Source organism: Trichechus manatus, unplaced genomic scaffold (assembly GCF_000243295.1).
Source record: "Trichechus manatus latirostris isolate Lorelei unplaced genomic scaffold, TriManLat1.0 scaffold00061, whole genome shotgun sequence".
In the NCBI taxonomy this organism is placed as follows: domain Eukaryota; kingdom Metazoa; phylum Chordata; class Mammalia; order Sirenia; family Trichechidae; genus Trichechus; species Trichechus manatus.
In genome coordinates, this window is record NW_004443997.1 from 3114416 (window position 1) to 3127671 (window position 13256).

At 46.4% G+C, this 13256-nt stretch overlaps 1 protein-coding gene across 1 annotated transcript in view; it reads left to right on the forward strand.

Annotated features, from left to right (window-relative positions):
* Positions 1-3508, forward strand: part of GIT2 (GIT ArfGAP 2) — a 53596-nt gene extending 50088 nt beyond the window's left edge. Inside the window, 2 exon segments of the mRNA XM_004378983.2 lie at positions 2342-2405; positions 2890-3508. Coding sequence (XP_004379040.1) covers positions 2342-2405; positions 2890-3102 — 277 coding nt within the window. The 3' untranslated portion in view covers positions 3103-3508.
* Positions 3509-13256: the final 9748 nt, after the last annotated feature.

Sequence of the window (13256 nt, forward strand, 5' to 3'; positions counted from 1 at the left end):
CGAAAACTGTAAGCAGTAAGACAGGAGCCTCTCAGGTGTGGTTCTCAGTGAGTGAGATATGAAATGTGCACGCTGTTTCAGGAGATGTCTGTGCGGGACACAGTGATCGCTGTGGCCACTGTGCCACCGGGTAGGTTGTTGCCCCTGCGTATTTGCAAGTGAAATACCTCCTTACGCGTAAGCGTTTTTATGAGTACACAGCCTGTGGTTCTAATCGCTCTCAGAGGGAGCACAGCACCACAAGGAAAAGGTAAGTCAGAGCTTCCCATTTGAAGGTACTTTTGGATAATAAAAGCCATTCTACTGAAGTGTAACGGCTTAATTAAAATGTAGTCCATCTTAATTTAAATAGTTTTGGTACTAAATTTCTTACAAAGATGAAGAACAGAGGTTGCTTATGACAATATTTAAGCAGAAACCAACTTCATGGTTTAAAAAACGGGCGGAAAATGTTACTTGATGGCTTTAAGGGCTAGGATAGGTGCTAACAGCATTGGGTTCTGTATCTTAGAAGAAAAGACTTAAAAATATGGTCACAGGGGATCTTGTGTAAGGCCAGACTTAGGGCTCTCACAGCAGTATTTCCTAATCTGCTAACAACAGGCTCCACAGGGCTTCCTCATCTGACTGGACGCAACAGGGTTGGGGTTTTTTTTGGATATAGGGCTTCCTAGGCTGTGGGTCAGTCTTCCTGGAAACAAGTCCAAGCTTGGTGGCATTGTGGTGGCCATCACCAATCTGCTTTTGCCTCTCTGCACTTTGTCATGCGTACTACTCAGGGTGGAAACCCAGCTTTTCAGGTGCGGGAAACCACCGCCATTTGATGTTGTCACAGTACTCCTGGATTCTTCCATTTCTCCTCACCTAAGAAGTCAGAATCACCAACCACCAGTGGAAAGAGGCTTGCTATAACAAAAAATATGAATCTCTCAGGAGAGGCCTGTTGGGTAGCAGGGAGGAGCTCAGACTCCAGCCCCGGGTGGCAGGGCTTGATCTCAGCCCGCCTTTTAGCAGCTGTGGGACTGTGGACAAGTTGGTCGCCTCTCCTGGTCTTTGTTTCCCCATCGGGAAAACAAGCATGCTAACAGTACCAGCCTCATAGGGCTGCTGGGAGGATCTAGTGAGTTCTCTGTGGAGTCAGAGCCTGCACCCCGTCAGCACTCCTTAAGTGCTTACTCTGTGCTGTCACCTGCGAGGCCAGGTGAAGAGGTGGCCTGGAAGGAAGGGTCTGACAGGCAGACATCAGGCACTTGGTTTTCTGAGAGCATGTCAGTGAGCAGGGAAGTGCTGCTTGTGCTCGACCCGTTGCTGTCGAGTCTGTTCTGACTCATGGCGACCCCATGTGTGTCAGAGGAGAAATGTGCTCCATACAGTTTTCAGTGACTGATTTTTCAGAAGTAGGTCTCCAGGCCTTTCTTCCGAGTAGCCTCTGGGTGGATTCAGACCTCCAGCTTTTCGGTTAACAGCTAAGAACATTAACCGTTTGCACCACCCAGGAACTCCACCATTTTATTACAAGCAAATAAGTGGCAACTTTATGGAAAAGTAGAGAAAAGTCTGAACAAGTATATGAAGCAGACTTCAGTGTTTTCTCCTCACACAAACATTTTGGTTTTCCACCAATTCAGATGCTTTCGAAACGGAAGGAGTTTAGAAGTGCCCATTGGTTAAACGGCACGTGGGTGTTAAAGTGGAGGCCCTGATTATAATGCTGAGATTTTTTTCAGCCCTTTATTTTTTTAAAAGAAGCCCTGGTAGCAGAGTGGTTAAACACTCGGCTGCTAACTGAAGGGTCGGTGGTTCGAACCGACCAGCAGCTCCACAGGAGAAAGATGTGGCAGTCTGCTTCCATAAAGATTTACAGCCTTGGAAACCCCGTGGGGCAGTTATACTCTGTCCTACAGGGTCACTATGAGTCGGAATCAATTCGATGGCAGTGGGTGTGGTTGGGGTTTGGGTGATTTTTTAACTTCTGTGGCCTGTTGCATGGAAATCTCTGTTTCGCTTTCAAGAAATGAGGAAAGAGAGCAAACACATGAGAAATAAATGACCAACTCGAGGAGGCGCTTAAGTTGCCATGTAGCTGTACCCAGCCCATAGTGTATGCTGCCTGCGTCTCATGCCTGCAGATGGCTTTTATCTGAGCCACTGAACTTGGGGGAGAGGATGGGGGACTGCTTTATCACCAGGGGCCTTCTGGTCGAGTGTACGCACAGTGGCTGTCACGGCCTCAGGCCTTTCATTAAGGGGATGGAAACTGAAGCTGCTTGTGCCTCTAAATACTCTCAGTCTCTGAATTATTTTTACTGTCATTTGAATAACTTCTTCAATATTCTTGCAGTTATATTCCCTGCTCAGAGAGGATACATGTAGCTGTTACAGAAATGGCAGCATTGTTCCCCAAAGTAAGTCACTTCCTACTTACTTGGTTCCGATCCTTTGAAATGAGCTGCAAGAAATTTCCTTATGACCTTTACAGTAACATTTTTTACACATAGAGCTTTAAATAACAGCCATATATTTTTTTGTTCTACGAGAATATTGGTTTTAGTAAGATGAGTATGTATAAGTCAAGTGGTAAAGACAAAACATTAATAAAATTTTATCTGGAATAATTTACCCAAGTGAATTAATAATTTTCAAAACATTAATAGCACTCAAAATAGCACATAGTACTAAAATTACACTGCATGCTACGTGATCTTTTGAGTCAGAACGCTTCAGCATCTCTTACCCGGCGGACTGCAAGGCTTCCAGTTGAAAAAGTGCATGGCAAAACCGCCTCTCACTGTATGGAGCACACTGAGTTGTTTGCAGAAGAACGTTTGTCCCTTGCTTTTGGGTGTCTGCCCTCCAGTTCATGGCCAATGGCTGTGTTTCTCTCTTTAGAAACCCAAGTCCGACATGGTGAGGACTTCCCTCCGTTTACTGACATCCAGTGCCTACCGCCTGCAGTCCGAGTGCAGGAAGACCCTCCCTGGGGACCCTGGCTCCCCCACGGACATTCAGCTAGTCACTCAGCAGGTCATCCAGTGCGCGTACGACATTGCCAAGGCCGCCAAGCAGCTGGTCACCATCACCACCAAAGAGAACAACAACTGAAGAGCGGAGCATTGTCCCTTCTATCTTCTAGGCTTTTTAAAGTCCGATTTCAAATTTAGACACGGACCTTTTCTGATTTTTACAAAAAAAACATTTAATGACCGTTTAAAACTTTTTAAAAGAAAGCTCGGTATTATTTTTGCATGTTTTCTAACAAATTTTCAGCTATCAATTTAACCCACTTGCCTTATTTTGTGCCTGTGTGCCAGTTCCATTTCTGATTTTCTGTTGTGTCGTCAGTGACTGTCGAGTTAATGATCGTCTGCATCCGAAAGCACAGCTTCATCGTTTAAACTCTGTTAGGACTTTTTCATCCCTCAGAACTCCCTGCCTAGGGTTAAAACTATAAATGAGGTTTTTAGTAAAATATTTTCTTCAAAGAATTGAGTTAAAAAAAAAAAAAGGTCAACATTATCTGTTCCCTACCAAGCATTGTGCAATAAGTGAATTTCCAGCCTACTGCAAAATCTCTGAAGTTTGGGGTATCTCCAAGCACATATATAGAGAAGGGCTTTGTCACTTTCTAAAAGGAATGTAACAGTCTCTCTTGGAAGGAAACAATTAATTGCTCTATTTGTTTTAGCTACTCTATCCCGTTAAATGTGGTTTTATTTAATTTTTTTACTTGAGCTTCTGTCTCTTTCTATTTTGCTGTCATCCTGAAGTCTCCATGGAGTCAGTTAAAGCATACATCCCCTCCCCCATTGTGTCCATTTGGCCATGTTCAGGACAGGAGGGCCACCATGATATCACTCTGGGTCAAGAGCTCTGCCTTCCCACTGTCAGCGAAGGGGAACATGGGCCAAACAAGCCATAACGAATTCTTTGCCACCCACCCAGTTATCACTGCCATGAACTGTGGGAGAAGGAATCATGCACCCCCTGTCCCTGTGTTGCCTCGCATCCAAAATTCAGTTACTCCTTTAACTTCTAGTGCTTTCTCAACGTGACCTGCTTCATGTTTTTTGTCACCTTTAAGGACTTCTTATAAGGTAAGATTTATATAATCATCTGAGTTCGTTTCTTCTCCATTGCCTCACTGGTACTTAAAAATTAGACATCAGCTTTTAAAAATTCCTTAGGGAGTGTGCCCTGGCTGACTACCAGCTATTCCAAAGCTATGAAAGAATACAGGTTTAAGTTCTGGAACATGCTGAAATTTTTTTTTGATTACTAAAAAGACCTTTCTTGTTCTGAATATTAAAACCTATTCCTACCCGTGCTCAGTGCAGCAGTTTTGTGTGGGTGTGGTTCAGACCTTGACCTACACCAGAGGGGCCAGGCAGCAGTGCAGGTGATTGGAGCAGAGACAGCGGGGGACCCCTGCAGGAATGTGGGCCTGGAGTTGCCAGAGCTTTGATTTTTCAAGAGACACCTGAAATCTGGACTTCTTCTTGCCATCTCTCCATCTTTAAAAGTTGACAACTGATTTCAAACATTTTAACAGAACACATGTGGGGAGCCATGGCCTCTAGGCTGCCAGCTCACAGCTTCTGCCACGGGGCCCTGTGACCTCTGCAGGGGGAGTGCCTTCCCTGGTCACGGCCAGTTTAGCCTCTGAGCCTTACCTGTAATGTAGGCACCCTGCACTGTCCAGCTGCTGCTAGTCCTCCTTTTAACCAGGCATTCTGCCCCACAGTGGCCATGTACCCACATCAAGAAGTCGGGATAATCAACGTACAAATCGTCTCTATTTTCACAGAACCGTTTGATTCATGAATAACTTAATAGCTTGACCGTATGCTGTCATGAAAATAGCACCACAGCGGTGTTTGGTTTACTAAGTCGCAGTGTGTGGGCGCTTCTGTCGGGTTTTGCTCCACTGTTGAGTAGCCTGGGGAGAAGGGTTCATGTCTCCGAAAGACTCATCCCACTTGTTTGTCTGTACAGCCCTAAGTGCCACATGATCGTCAGGTGCTGAGGTGAAACTGCAGTCCTAACTGCCTTCTAGAAGGCGTCTTCTGAGTTTCAAGCACCGTCTGATACCACTATCTGCATGCTTCGTGCCCTTAGCTGTCCCTCTTTCTTGTAAAACACCGGCCCCTCCTGTTGCGCTGCCCAGGTCCTCAGGAAAGGCCCAGCGGCAGTCCTGAGGATTGCTGGGGAGGATGGGTGTCCGCGGAGGTTTGACACGCATTGTCTGAAGGAGGTGAAGTAGTGTCTTCACTTGAACCTATGATACAGGATGTTGATTTTAGCCCTAGAGAAAGCCAAGGAACATGGGGACCAAAAACCCATGTCTAGTTGTGAGAATACCACAGGAGTTTGCTCTGGTAACTCGCAGGGCCACCTTGGGAAAGAAGTTCCCTGGTGGAGTGGCGGCCCGTGCTCTCACACTTCCTTAGCCTGACCTGAGGTTGTGTGCCAGAGGCTCTGCAGTCCTGCGAGCAGATGGCACCTGGTCTGTCTGCTTGTTCTAGAAGGCCACCTTTTGCACATGGATCCTACAGCCTTGCACTAATATCTTCATCCCGTGAGTCGTTTTTACCCTATAATTCTCAAGTACCCCCACCCCCGGAAGCTGATGGGACAGAGGTGCACTTTATGAAACTGGCTCTTGCTGAGCAGAAGGTAACAGCTCTACCCCGAAGGTTCTTTAACTGGTATCATCTCCTGCCGTGGAAATGCAAATAGTTCTTATTTGCCAAAGAACAATGAATTGGGCCCAAAGATCAAATACAGCATTTTATAAAATTGGAACTATAAGCGCACAACTCAGGAGCTGTTACACAACCTAAATGATTAACATTTCAGAACCAAGACTGGAACTAGCATGTTTTTGTCCTCAACAGCATCCGTGAGCTTTCCAATAATAGGATTTTATTTCTCTCCTTGTCCTGGTTGAAGGTAACCCTTCTTTTTACAAAAGAATATGCTGCATAGGAAAAATGAAATGCCTTTTACTCAAACGTGTTTTTATCCATGTCACTGATTCTGTACTTATTTTTCATTTTTATTGTACATTCTATTCCTGTAAGTATTGTACAACCCTTTAAGTGTTGTAAAATTGTTTTGGAATTTGTGCCTGCTAGTTATGCAATAAACAGGCTCTATAAGTGTCTTTGTGGCAATGCTGTTGTTGTTAGGTGCTGTCAAGTCCATTTCTGACTCATGGTGACCCCATGTGACAGAATGGAACCGCCCTGTAGGGTTTCCTAGGCTGTGATCTTTACAGAAGCAGATCACCAGGTCTTTCTCCTGTGGGGCCACTGGGTAGATTCCAACTGCCAACCTTTTGGTTAGCAGCCCAGTGCTTAACCATTGTGCCACCAGGGCTCCTTGGCAATGCTATTCTCCTTGCCAGTTAGTTGATGGTTCCTTTACTACCAGGTGCCGTCGAGTCAAAGCTACTCAGTAGAAGTCGTGAGAAGCCCCTCATGCAGCACCATTAATAAGAGACACTGTGTGATACGCTTCTGTCTGGGGCTCCGTCAGTTGTACAGTAGTAGTGGCCTTTGCCTCCTCTGTGCTGAGTAAATGGCTTTCTTAAATCCTGCATCAAGATCTTAGTTCCATGTATCTTATGATGCGTTTACTCCACCAGCGTCAGACCCCGGATGGGCCTGCTGAGTCACAGGCTGCTGGGCTTCTGACTCTGCAGGCCTGAGGTGGGGCCTGAGAAACTGCATTTCTATCAAGTTCCCAGGAGATGCTGATGCTGCTGGTCCCAAGACCACAGTTGCAGAACCACTGCCCTCTACCATTTTCAGGCACTCTCACCACACGGCTCACTGCCTTCTGCTCTAAACGTGTTTTTATAATATATAATAATAATTATTATAATTATAGCTAACATTTATCAACTGTTTACTCTGTGCCAGGCACTGTGCTGATTTACCTGTATTAGTTCATTTAATCCTCACTACAGCCTGTGAAGTAGTTGTTATCCCCATTTTACAGAAGAGGAAACTTCCACACGGGGAGGCTAAGTCTCACGTCAGAGGGGAGGGGGGAAGGCCTCTTTGACACGCACAAAATATGTTAGCTCGTTTGTCTAGTTTGTCTTATTCCTCTTCGAAACAGCTGTGTTTTCACGACCCTAGCAGTGCCCGTGACTGACAAGTCCCGGAGAATGCCACCCCGGCCGTGTGGAGGGGGTGCCATCGCACTGCCTGCGCCGAGGTGGCCTGAGTTCCCTTCTGGCACAGGACCCCAAAGCGCTAGCTCTAAGAGGGGCAGGTGGGCAATGTGAGACTACAGAAATAAATGACTTTCACAGCCCTGTTAGGGTCTGTGTCCCCAAAAGACTGCAGGCCCCTCAAGTCTCCCCTTAAGTCCTCTGGTGCCTGCACCTCCACAGTGTCTGCTGAGTGACCACGAGGAAGGACCGCCCGAGCTCCTGTCCACAGGCCCCCCAGCACCGGAGGGCAGCGTGCACGTCGTGTGCGTTTTCCACCGCGGGCTGCACAGATGGCCGCCTCGCCACAAGGAAAGCTCCTCATGGTCTCAGGAGTGACCCACTGCCCGGATCCCGGGCAGAGGAGACTCAGGCAGTCCCTGCCTCAGCCAGCGGCCACCACGTCAGCAGCCAGAGCCACAAGAGGCAGGATTCCCTCACCCTGCCCTGTACCATTTTTCAGCCATTTCACAGAGCTATGTGTAAATTCATGACAAAGCCAGGTCCAGAGGTCCCCTAAGGAAGGGGCCGCTGGACATAAGCAGCAGTATGGCAAGGGCCCTGCCTCTTTCCCCATCTCCCGCCACCTTCCCCCTAACCCCCAGGCTCTTGGCACACAGCTTCCCTAACCATTTTCTCTCCTCCTAGGTCCTCAAACTGCCTAAACCCACTTAGAACTTCTCAGTCTTCACTTCTCTCCGGTGACCCGTGTCTCCTTCTCCTCCAGAATCTCTCTTCCCACTCTTCCTAACACTGGTCCTTCTTGGCACTCATCTTCCCCTCACACTTGCTTTTTGGGCCCCTCGGGGCCCCTGCTGCTTCCACCTCTCTGCATCCCACCCTCCCCTGGGGTGGCCCTGCCTTCACCTCCCTTCCCTGTCACAACTTCCAAGTAATTACCAGTCACGTGGCGATGGCCTTTTCTCTTGGCTTAGTCCTGTACACCTCATCTCTCCCAGGTCTCGCTTTCTTCATGAGATCCTGAACACCTTAGGGACAGGTAGGAGTTTTGAAATCTTAATCTTGTAATTTACCTCTGCCAAGGCTAAGACTGGCCTCTTAGCCCTCCCCTTGTACTGCTATTTGCTGTCTACTCCCCTATCCCAGCCCTCTCCTTCCCTTCTCAAGATCTCACCCTTTCAGTATTTCTCCACCCCAACCTACTTCCTTCAGACCAGAGGGGCTGAGTTCATACTCAACTATGTGTAGCCACTGTGCTAGGCGCTCTGTACATTTTCCAGTTAATTATCAAAGCAATCTTGTAAAGCCAGAATTGAAACTATGCCATTTTGCAGATGAGGAAACTGAGGCTCGGCCCTAGAGCCCACAGTCGGTAGCGGGGTAAGTCAAAGCACAGCCTGTGCTCTTCACCAGTGGGAACTGCTGGCAGAGGTGGGCCCTCCCTTCCAGGAGAGCTGGAAGAAAGTGACAAGGACAGGTCTTCTGGAACCAGAAGGGGTGAGGAATGGCAGCAGCCTTGGCAGAGGTGCAGCAGTGGGGAGGGCACAAAGGCAGTGGGAGCGTTGGGGGAGGGGGGCCGAGACCCTCAGCTCTGCCTAGCCTGGGCCTGGGGTTGTTGCTTGTTGTGTGGTCCTCTGCCCGCTGGGTGGGAAAGCTTATAGGAACAGAGCCTGGGTGGCCGGTTTCTCTTTGTCTTCCAATTCCTTATTTTTGCCACAAGTATTTCTCATCTTTTCTGTTTGTTTCAAATTGAGATATTCAGTAAACGCTGCTCAAGGAAGACTCTGATCTACATCGGAGACATTGCCCAATTCAATTGAGTGTATGATTAAAGGACCTCCAGGTTCCACGGGGCACACTGACTTGCCCAAGCTGGCTGTCCTGGGGTGAGCAGCCCCACACCTGGAAGCAGGAGGGCTCCTTTCAGTACTGGGATGGGCCATCTGCCTTATCTCAGGGTTAGGGGAGAGTTCCCCCAGCGAGGGTGGAGGAGAGCCTCTGACTCAGAGCCGAAGAATTAAGAGTCTAGCCTGAGTCTGACCTGCTTCCCATTAAGCGAGATGAAAATTGTGCCCAAGCCCAGTGGTAGACATGATCTCCTCCACCACAGCATGTTGTTTCCTGGGAGAAGAGCATTCTCTTGGCTAGGAGTAACAGGTCCCTGTGAGCTTTGTAGGAGTCCTTGGGTGACACAAATGGTTAACACGCTTGGCTACTAATCAAACAGTATTTAGCTACTAATTAGCGGTTCAAGTCCACCCAGGGTAACTTGGAAGAAAGACCTGGTGATCTACTTCTAAAAATCAGCCATCAAAAACCCTACAGAGCACAGTTCTACTCTGACACATATGGGGTTGCTGTGAGTTGGAGTTAACTCGAAGACAACTGGTTTGGTTTTTTGCATGTGTGTGTGTGAGAGCTCATCACATCCTTGTATCTCCATCCTCCACGTTTCACAGATGAACTAGGCCCAGGGAGGGGTACCCCAGCCACTAAGTGGTAGGGCATCAGCACTAGAATTGGGCCAGCTTGGGCCAGAGCCTCATTCTTCTCTTCGACCCTCCCTCTCTTTTATTGTGAAATATCAATACAGAAGTGTGTCTAACATATCTGTGTAGAATTACAAAGTGGATGCCTGTGTAGCGACAACTCAGGTCAAAAATACTGCCTTTCGAGAATGACAAACACCAAAGTCACAAGGAAAGTATTAGCCCAAGAGACAGAAAGGGCCACATAAACCAGAGACTTCATCAGCCTGAGACCAGAAGAACTAGATCGTGCCCGGCTACCACCAATGACTGCCCTACAGGGAACACAACAGAGTCCCTGATGGAGCAGGAAAAAAGTGGGGTGCAGAAGTCAAATTCTAGTAAAAAGACCAGACTTAATGGTCTGACTGAAACTGGAGGAACCCCAGAAAGCACAGCCCCCAGACTCTGTCAACCCAGAACTAAAACCATTCCCAAGGCCAACTCTTCAGACAAAGATTAGACTGGACTATGGGACATAAAATGATACTCGTGAGGAGTGTGCTGCTTAGCTCAAGTAGATACGTGAGTCTAAATGGGCAGCTCCTGTCTGCAGGTGAGATGAGAAGGCAGAGAGGGTCAGGAGCTGGTTGAATGGACACGGGAAATCATAGATAGAGAGGAGGAGTGTGCTGTCACAGTATAGGGAGAGCAACTAGGATCACATAACAATGTATGTATAAATTTTTGTATGAGTGACAAACTTGAACTGTAAACTTTCACTTAAAGTACAATTAAAAAAAAGTATTGCCTATAGGTCCCTGTGGGCCCCTGCTTCCCCTGGACTTTAGTGGTATCGTTTCCTTGCTTTTAGTTGAACACCATGTATTTACCCACAATAGCTTCATTGTGCCTGTTTTTGAACATATAAGTGGAATACTACTGATTTTATAGCTTGTTTCTTTTTCCCTCCACTTTGTATGAGTCATCTAGGTCCATGAGTGTAGTTCCAACTACTTCATTTCCCATGTTGTATAGTATTCATTGATGAATACACCACAATTGATTTATCTAGTATGTTACTGATGGGCATTTGAGCTCACTGTAGCTTTTGGCCCTTGTGACTAAAGCTGCTATGTGAGAATTATTGCATGTGTCTGTTGGTACATAAGTGACTGCATTTCTATAGGGTACATACCTAGGGGTGAAAATGTGGGTCACAGAGTGTGTGCCTCTCCAAATGTCAGATGGTTTTCCAAAGTGGTTGTACCAATTTATATCACCACTAGCAGAATATGAGGTTTCATGTCTATCGATCAACACTGCTGCAACCAGACATTTTAATTTTGCCAATCAAGTGGGTTTGTAGTGGTGTCTCAGTGTGGTTTTAATTTGCATTTCTCTGATTAAACATGTGGTTGAGAGACCAATTCAAGATGGCAGCCTAGTCACATGCACCACACCGTCCCTCTACAGCAAAGACCTGAGAAACAAAGTATAACAGATACAAATGACAACCCTTGAACCCTGAGCATCAAATGAAAGTATACAGAATTAGATCAAACACCAGTTGGAAAAAGAAACTGAACAACAGCATTGAACAGAGAGACAGATAGAGTGGAGGTGCCCTGCTAGCCGTTCCGTGGCCATTTTGAGACAAAGTCAGCAGTGACCCTGGGTGAGAAGCCTAGGAAGACAACATCACAGAACTCTCAACAGGAGACAGAGAAACTGCGCAGACATACCTGGAGTGAAACAAGGTGAGCAGGACATGAACTGGAGCTAAGGAGGGTAAGTACAGGAAGGGGGACAAGAGCTTCAGGGATCTTGTGTACACAGAGCAGGGAGGAAATCAAGATACAGAAAAGGACAACTCTCTAGTGGTGGTACCTGACCAGTAGGGCAGGTGGCAAGCACAGAGCAACAGATAACACCCCCTACCCCCTTTTCTTCCTTTTTCTCTCCCCTTCCCTCCCCAGCCAGCTGCCCCACCCCTTCCCAGCAGAGACAGCGCCTGCACAACCTCCCGCCACCCGCCCTGCTTCTGGCTGCTGCCCACACACAAGGCAAGTGACTGTGAGCATTCCCATACCACTGGCTAGCACTCGCCCAGCATACCCTCAGCCGTCTCACACATACAGGGAACAGCAACAAGGGCCCACACTGCCCACTGCTGCCCTGTCCATCTGGGGGCAGGCAGAGAACACCCCTGTGCCGCCAGATGAGCGACCACTGAAGCACGCCTGACCTGCCTGCTCTGATAAAACAAAAAAAAAATTGTAAATAACAATGCCTCAGAGACAGCAAACAATATCAAATCATATAAAGAAACAAGACAAGATGGCTCAACCAAGTGACCAAACTAAAGGGGCTGAAGACCTTCCTGAGGAAGAGATGGTAAGGAACTACCTGATAAGGAATTCAAAAGGCTCATAAATAGGATCCTCAAAAAGCTCAAGAAAAACACAAAACCTTACAATAATTCAACAAAACAATGCAAGAACAAGTAACAGAGACAATCAAAAATCATAAATAACAACTAGAAATCCAGAAGATTAACAATAAAATACTAGAAATAGATAATCAAAGACTACAAAAGTAGAATTGAAACAATGAAAGAATGAATTAGCAAAAAAGAAGACAAATCAGAAAACAATGAAAAAAATGAAGAAAGCCTAAGAGTTACATGGGACACTGTGAAGAGGAATAATTTATGTGTGGTAGAAATCCCAGAATAGGAGCAAAAAAAAAAAAGGGCACAGAAAGAATTTTCGAAGAGCTGCTGGAAGAAAACTTCCCCAATATTATGAAAGATGAGATTTCCATCCAAGACAGGATAGACTCCAAAAGAACGTCACCAAGACATATGATAATCAAACTCTCCAAGTGATGGACAGAGTGGGAGAGAAATGTAGAACAAAATTCAAACTCATAAATAAGACCAGACTTACTGGTCTGATAGAAATTGGTGGAACCCCTGAGATTATGGCCCTTACACACCTTCTAAGTTGGAACCAATGTTTAATGAGAAACTAATTTGTTCTGTAAACTTTCACCTAAAGCACAATTTAAAAAAAAAAAACCAACTTGGAACTGAAATCACTCCCAGAGATCACCTTATAGCTGTACAATAGATAGGCCTATAAAATGAACAATTAACACCAGTAAGGAATGCACATTTCAGAACAATCAAGTATAGGAGACCTAAAAGGCAGCATTTGCCTAAAAGCAAAGTTTCAGAAGGAAGGTAGGGGCAGGAGAGCTGGGCAAATGGACACGGGGAAACCAGAGAGGAAGTGGGGAGAGTGCTGACACATTCAGGGGTTTGCAAACAATGTCACAAAATAAGCCGTGTATAAATTGTTGATTGGGAAACTAATTTGCTCTGTAAACTTTCACCTAAACCACAATAAAATGTTTAAAATAATAATATGAAGTTCCAGCAAAATGGCACTCTAGGCAGAAGCACCACGCCGTCCCTCCACAGCAAAGATCTGAAAAACTAAGCCGAACAGAGAATACAACAATCCTGAAACCCTAAAACATCAAATGAAGAGATAAAGAACTCAGCCAAGCACCAAATGGAGTGAGAAAACTGACAGAGAACG